This window comes from Montipora foliosa, chromosome 11 (genome assembly GCF_036669935.1).
Source record: "Montipora foliosa isolate CH-2021 chromosome 11, ASM3666993v2, whole genome shotgun sequence".
NCBI classification, from domain to species: domain Eukaryota; kingdom Metazoa; phylum Cnidaria; class Anthozoa; order Scleractinia; family Acroporidae; genus Montipora; species Montipora foliosa.
This window is the reverse complement of record NC_090879.1, coordinates 14,817,351-14,824,850: the sequence shown is the minus strand read 5'-3', so window position 1 is coordinate 14,824,850 and position 7,500 is coordinate 14,817,351. Positions and strand designations below refer to the sequence as shown.

Sequence of the window (7,500 nt, the reverse complement as noted above, 5' to 3'; positions counted from 1 at the left end):
TCTAAAAACTAAAACTGATCCGTCTTTGCAGCTTTAAAAGGGAGGTATTTTCTGATACGCCTAATGTTGTACAATGAAGGGAAAGCTAACTGGCACGTCTTGTTTATGTGGCTGTGAAAATGGAGGTTAGAGTCAAACCAAACACCTAAATTGCTAGGTTGAGTAACTGATGGTACAGGCATCATGGTCACTAACTAAAAGACTATCAATTCGGACTTTACTAAGTTGCTGGCGAGTTCCAATTATCATGAACTCAGTCTTCTCAGTCTTCATTCAGCTTCAACTTATCTTCGACCATCCACGCCCTCACAGCCCTGATACACCGCTCCATATCACATTTTGCCTCCATCTCGTTTTCAGAACTGTCTGGCTTGAACGACAGGTAAAGCTGAGTGTCGTCTGCATATGCATGGGTTTTTGGTTGACTGGTTTTAATAACTTCAAACAGCTTACTAGCATAGACAGAAAAGAGCAGCGGTCCTACATGACCCTTGAGGAACACCGAATGATAGGTGAGATCTGTCTGACAGTTCTCCATTGACCGCAACACGCTGAGAGCGACCAGACAAGTAGGAGGCGAACCATTTGAGAACATCTCCTGTGACACCAAACGACGTTTCTAGGCGCCGCAAGAGTATGGCGTGGTCAACCGTATGAAATGCTGCGCTTAATCAAGCAATACCAGCAAAGACACGTGCTGGCGATTCATGTCAATCAGGATGTCGTTAAGAAGGGTGTCGTTAACTATTTTAAGCAGCGCCGTCTCAGTACTGTGTGATTTCCTATAAGCCGACTGCAAATACAGGAAATAGTTCATTATCTGTAACGCGGGTGTACAACTGGTCAAATACTGCCCTCTCAGTAATCTTGGATACAAATAATAGATTTTGCTGAGTGGTCGCAAGTTCTTGTAAGCAGAGTCTTTGGCGCCCTTTTAAGCAAAGGGTTTACGGTCGCTTCCTTCCACTCGGAAGGGAAGTGTGCAATAGACAAAGATGCATTTACCATTTTCGTGATCACAGGAAGTAAAACATCTAATGAATCAGACACCAGATCAAAGCACCGCACCGCACCACCATAGCTAAAACTGTCTTCCAAAAAAATGGTATTGGAACAGCAAGTTTGTTCACGGAGTCCCTCAGTGAATATTTAGTAGCGTCAGATCGATTGATAAATACATCGCTTCAATACTCGGGTGTTATACCATTTAAGGATTTAAAGACCATAGTGATTTTCTGCTGCCTACCCAACTTCCTAAAATCGAAGATATGGTAAGAAACGGCAGAAAAACGATCTTTAGTAGAAAGTTGATTTTTATTCTGATCAACAATAACAGATTTGGTTTTGCCTATGGCCAAAGCGATCTTCCAATGGAAAATTGGGTGCTTCGTTTTCGAGTTGGGATTCCGCATCGTTTTCGACTTAGGGTGCTTATTTCGATTTCGACCTTTTGTGTGCTTCGTGCTATGTTCTTCGTTTTCGAGTGCTTGGTTTTCGATGCTTCCCCTGCCGTAAAGCTCTGAGAGCAGAATAAATAAGCGTGCTGGTTTAGTTAGATGTGCATATTTAATGGCAGTAAGGCTCATAATTATCTAAATCGTCGGGTACCCTTAAAGCCGGAGACTTTTTTTCTTTTATCTTTACTGGGCGTAATTTCATTTTCCGTTTATTTGTGATAATGCTGGAGTCAAAACAACGTGATGTCACAGAGCTGATAATAGAATGATTTCCGCTATATATTCAAAACTGCAACTGAACAAATCACTTTCTGTGCCTTCGCCAAGTAAACACGACTCTCCCAGACTGCTGTTTTCTTGTTTTGCTGTAATCTCTGTATTGTTTAAACGCAGTCTTTTAAATTATTTGCAAAAGGTAAGTTAAGTGCCCCATATGAGAAATCAATTCTATGGTCAGATTGTTAATAGAGATTAGGTTGGCTCAAGAAATGCTCTTCTGTTTGCTAAGCTTATCAAAAATAATTCTTGTCTCTCCATCACTATATCTTAGAACTCGATTTAAAAAAAAAAATTGCGTGTGTTTTGCTTTGACACCATTACAGCTTGTTATAGTTTCTTTTTTTAAAGTTTAATTAATGCTAAATGTTTTATATTAGTTTCACACTGTGACAAAGGAACGGAAACGAAATGTATGTTTCTAGTACAGTGAGGCAAAGAAAGTAATTTGTGAGGTGCGGACCATTCCAAGAAAAAAAGTAGTTCCATTTTGTTATTCGTGTTTCTTTTTTGCTTTTTTTCCCTTTCTTTTTAAATCAGACTGCAGATTTCGTTCTTTGGTCGCGCTCTAATTACTATGCTGTGTCTTTCTGAGTGACTCACTGAGGAAAAAAGGTCAGTAATTTTCAAGTTCATCCTAATGATTATAAATACTTTAATACTTCAAGAGTATTGAAACTAGCGCTGTGTGCTTGACTGTACCGGTTCACCAACGGCTGATTAAAATTCAGGACGAAAAACAATATCCTAGGCCTGCAGGCTTTACAAAACAACCGTTACGCTTGTTTGAATTGAACAAAAGTTTCAGGCGCGCTGCAGTTAAAGTGCCACTATAATCAAAAAATCATTTCTGTTTTTCTTCAGATTTTCAGTGTGTTTGCTTCACACCTCACTGGCAAAATTTTTAGCTTGGATATTTATCCAAAGGCTGTTTACTTTGAGTGTAAATTTTGGATTTCACGGTCCGCCAATACTCACGTTCAAAACTAACCGATGGGACCTCACACGGTTGGATCTAGGGAAAGTGACGTCATTTACTCACCAGCTTAAAGCGCAGGCCATTTTATATGCAAAACACTAGTTTAAAAGTCTGGAAGCCCGAAACTCCCGTGCTGCATATTAATTAACTAAAGCCTCGTACACATCCATTGCATTCTTTAACTTGCATTATTTATCTCATGAATCTTTGTCGTTATTTTCTCCTCGATCCAGCTCTCTCAAATATTTCAAAGTTAGTAATGGCGGACCATTAAAAAGGAAAATTCTAGTTAAAATAAACAGGTGTCTTTTTGAAATCAAGGCTTAAAACTTGGGTCGCTTAGTGTTTAGTTAACATAGTTTTGAAATCCAAAAAAATAGAACCGATTTTTTGGTCATAGTTTTTTATAAGTGGAGAAGTAAAGCGTTGATCGATATTTGCTTAAGTTTGCAACTGCCGAACTCGATATGAGTTATTTTATTTTATTTGTTTCACGATTAAGCAAGTGAAGCACAACTGTTTTGCTCAGTGTTTGACTTGTGAAATTGATTTCCTGCAAAGGTGAAGGCAAATCCCCCGTGTTAACCCGTTGATACCACCCCTTAACTAATCACCCTGGGAGGAAATAGGGTGGGAAAAACGTTTTCGTTTCGAAGCTAAAAAGCAGACTAAACATCAAGCGTCTTTATCTTTCTTTCCTTCCAGCTTCATTTGAGATCGATTTGACACTGGATCATCTCATGGAAAAAGTTTTAATTGTCATTTAGTTATTGAAGAATGGTAGAAAGGAAGATAGAGGCTGTATGGCAGCGAATGCTAGAGCTTGCCATTGCGATAAGTGTAGGAGACAGATATCGTGAGGGAACGGCTCATTTTCACCTCGGCGGTGCTTACCTCAACCTACCTGATTATCAACAGGCCATAATAACTTATGCACAAGCATTACATATTTTCATAGAAATAGGATGCAGGGCGGAGGAGGGATCAGCCTATGGAAATCTGGGAATTGCCTATCGCATTCTAGGTGATTTTAAACAAGCCATTGAGTACTACGAAAAGCATCTTAGTATTGCTAAAGAAGTAGGTGATAGGGATGGGGAGGGATCAGCCTATGGAAATCTGGGAAATGCCTATCTTAGTCTAGGCAATTTTAAACAAGCCATTGAGTACTACGAAAAGCATCTTAGTATTGCTAAAGAAGTAGGTAATAGGGCTGGGGAGGGATCAGCCTATGGAAATCTGGGAAATGCCTATCTTAGTCTAGGTAATTTTTAACAAGCCATTGAGTACTACAAAAAAGATCTTAGTATTGCTAAAGAAGTAGGTAATAGGGATGGGGAGGGATCAACCTATGGAAATCTGGGAAATGCATATCGCAGTCTAGGTAATTTTAAACAAGCCATTGAGTACCACGAAAAGCATCTTAGTATTGCTAAAGAAGTAGGTAATAGGGCTGGGGAGGGATCAGCCTATGGAAATCTGGGAAATGCCTATCTTCGTCTAGGCAATTTTAAACAAGCCATTGAGTACTACGAAAAGCATCTTAGTATTGCTAAAGAAGTAGGTAATAGGGCTGGGGAGGGATCAGCCTTTGGAAATTTGGGAAATGCCTATCTTAGTCTAGGTAATTTTAAACAAGCCATTGAGTACTACAAAAAAGATCTTAGTATTGCTAAAGAAGTAGGTAATAGGGATGGGGAGGGATCAGCCTATGGAAATCTGGGAAGTGCCTATCGCAGTCTAGGTAATTTTAAACAAGCCATTGAGTACCACGAAAAAGATCTTAGTATTGCTAAAGAAGTAGGTAATAGGGCTGGGGAGGGATCAACCTATGGAAATCTGGGAAATGCCTATCTTTGTCTAGGCAATTTTAAACAAGCCATTGAGTACTACGAAAAGCATCTTAGTATTGCTAAAGAAGTAGGTAATAGGAATGGGGAGGGATCAGCCTATGGAAATCTGGGAAATGCCTATCTGAGTCTAGGTAATGTTAAACAAGCCATTGAGTACTGCGAAAAGCATCTTAGTATTGCTAAAGAAGTAGGTAATAGGGCTGACGAGGGATCAGCCTATGGAAATCTGGGAAATGCCTATCTTAGTCTAGGTAATTTTAAACAAGCCATTGAGTACTACAAAAAAGATCTTAGTATTGCTAAAGAAGTAGGTAATAGGGCTGGGGAGGGAACAGCCTATGGAAATCTGGGAAATGCCTATCTGAGGCTAGGTAATTTTAAACAAGCCATTGAGTACTGTGAAAAAATTCTTAGTATTGCTAAAGAAGTAGGTGATAGGAATGGGGAGGGATCAGCGTATGTAAATCTGGGAAATGCCTACTGCAAGCTAGGTTATTTTAAGGAAGCCTTGGAGTACCATGAACACGGTCTTAGTATTTTCAAGGAAATTGGAGACTTTCTACGAGAGGGAATCGCGTGGTATTCGCAAGGTCATGATCATGAATTGTTGGGTTCCTTGAGTAATGCACTCAGTTGTTATCGTTCAAGTATAAAACATTTTGATGAAACAAGGCATAATCTGAAGTCAGAAGATGAATCAAAAGTAAGTTTTCGTGATTGTTATCGCGTGGCATACACTGCTCTGTGGAGGACACTTTTGAAGAATGGAGAGATTGAAGAAGCTTTGTATGCTGCTGAAAAAGGTCGAGCACAGGCTTTGAGCGATATTTTGCAAGATCAATACGGCATTGACTCTCAGTCATTTTTTGTACTTGCTCCGAATCAAACTCTTATAGCTGCATTAGAGCGTTTACCTTCACAAACCGTTTTTGTGGCACTTGACGAGAACAAGATCACGTTTTGGGTGCTAAGAAAAGACAGCAAGATCAGCTTTCGACAAAACGAAATCGCAAATGGAAGTGCTGATTTGTTGATGGAAACTATTTTGAAAGGGATCGGCGTAGGGGATGGTGTCAGATGCGAGAATCGTTCTTTGGATCCACTACGCAATGACCTGTCTTGGAGCAAAAGATGTATTAGTGAGAAAGCAGTTCTACCATCTTCATCCCCCGTTGACTCTTTACAACCGTTGTATGATGTCTTACTCGGGCCAATTGCAGACTTGCTCCAAGGAAATGAATTAATCGTTGTTCCCGATGGACCATTTTGCTTGGCTCCATATTCTGCGTTGAGTGAATCTATCAGGATCCGCACCGTTCCCTCGTTGACTGCTTTTAATGTGATCGTTGGTGCACCTGAAGACTTCCATAGTAAGACTGGAGCACTGCTTGTAGGAGATCCGTGGTTGAAGGAAGTTACTAACAAGAAAGGGGAACCCATTTTGGAACAGCTTCCGTGCGCAAAACAAGAAGTAGAGATGATTGGACAACTTCTGCAGACAACACCGCTGACTGGAAAAAGTGCCACGAAAGCTGAGGTGCTGAAAAGTATGAAATCAGTTGCTTTAGTTCACATTGCAGCACATGGATGCCAAAAAACGGGAGAAATTGCTTTAGCCCCAAATGCCGAACGGAAATCGCAAATCCCCAGAGGGGAAGACTTCATTTTGAAAATGTCGGATGTTCAGACAATTTCTCTTCGAGCAAGGCTAGTTGTGCTGAGCTGTTGTCACAGTGGCCGGGGAGAAGTGAAGTCTGAGGGAGTGGTGGGAATTGCAAGGGCTTTCCTGTGTGCTGGAGCTCGGTCTGTTTTGGTGTCACTCTGGGCAATTGATGACGAGGTAACGTTGCTTTTCATGAGGAACTTCTACCAGCACCTGGTAGATGGAAAAAGCGCAAGTGCAGCTCTTCAACAAGCAATGAAATCTTTCCGAGAGTCAAAGCAGTATTGCTCTATAAAGCACTGGGCGCCATTTGTGCTGGTTGGCGATGATGTCACGCTGGAATTTCCAAAAAAATGGTAAGTGAAGCTCGAGTTTAACTCAGAAACAAAGAATACTTTCAAACTGGAAAATTGACGATAGGAATCAAATAGGCCTAAGATGGCATGATATCGAGATGCTACAATAGAAAAAAGTAGTTGGGAAGGTTATGTAAATGAACCGCACCATAGCTGTATGTACTTCAACCCGCTTCTGTTAAAGCGCAAAAGAAATAGTTTCACCTTTTCTTATATAGACCCCTCCCCTCTATTCAATGTTGGAACGTAACTCAACAATTTCCCACTAAAACCATTCAGCTTTGCACAACATTAAATGAGGGGGGAGGGGAGAGACGGAATGAAGACGTCAACATTGCTAGCCTTCCCAACGGATTTGTCTATTATTGTAGCTTCGTAGTCTAAACAATTCAAAGTTTCCTCTAACACGCTTTTGTCATAAATGTAATTTCCACATGCTTATCAGGCATGCACAGTAGCATATTTAAAGGATACACTTCACATTGGTGGAAAAACTGTTTTCGTTCAGCCTTTTCTGAAGATGGGTCTTTTATCACCTCGTGATGTCTCTTTTGGTGTTTCCGTTCTATGAATCTCCCATAGATCTCTAAACGTCATCTTTTGTAAGAAATTCGAAGACAGCATCGTCCTGCAGGTAGCCATTCGCATCGGCGCATTGTGTATGCTCAAAAGAACCAGCTATATTGAGAGCTGTTTTATCTATTTTTTTCTTTTTCCAGAATCGATGTCAAAGATGCTAGAAGACAACCTAGCAGAGCCAGACACTTTAGTGATTGCCGAACTTGCAAAAACAAAAGTAGAACGGGTTAACAATCATGGTTTTACCAGTAGAACAAGCTCCAAAGGTTTAGTAGAAGTTTACTGCGTTAACTAAACCAACAGACAGATTATTTTGAGTGAAATTATGACAGAAAGT

At 40.4% G+C, this 7,500-nt stretch overlaps 2 protein-coding genes and 1 pseudogene across 2 annotated transcripts in view; all 3 read left to right on the top strand.

Moving 5' to 3' along the window:
* The first annotated feature begins 1,777 nt into the window (after window positions 1-1,777).
* LOC137976172 (G-protein-signaling modulator 2 pseudogene) lies at window positions 1,778-4,138 on the top strand (annotated as a pseudogene).
* LOC137976169 (tetratricopeptide repeat protein 28-like) overlaps window positions 4,031-7,500 on the top strand; it is a 4,585-nt gene continuing 1,115 nt past the window's right edge. The window contains exons 1-2 of the mRNA XM_068823463.1: window positions 4,031-6,584; window positions 7,304-7,500. The exon at window positions 7,304-7,500 is cut by the window's right edge and continues 1,115 nt beyond it. Coding sequence (XP_068679564.1) covers window positions 5,599-6,584; window position 7,304 — 987 coding nt within the window. The 5' untranslated portion in view covers window positions 4,031-5,598 and the 3' untranslated portion in view covers window positions 7,305-7,500. The remainder of the gene's footprint in view (window positions 6,585-7,303) is intronic.
* Window positions 4,046-5,470, top strand: LOC137976731 (G-protein-signaling modulator 2-like). The gene is made up of 5 exons (XM_068824079.1): window positions 4,046-4,090; window positions 4,132-4,276; window positions 4,373-4,756; window positions 4,937-5,268; window positions 5,462-5,470. Exons 1-5 carry the CDS (start codon window positions 4,046-4,048, stop codon window positions 5,468-5,470), a joined length of 915 nt encoding a protein of 304 aa, XP_068680180.1.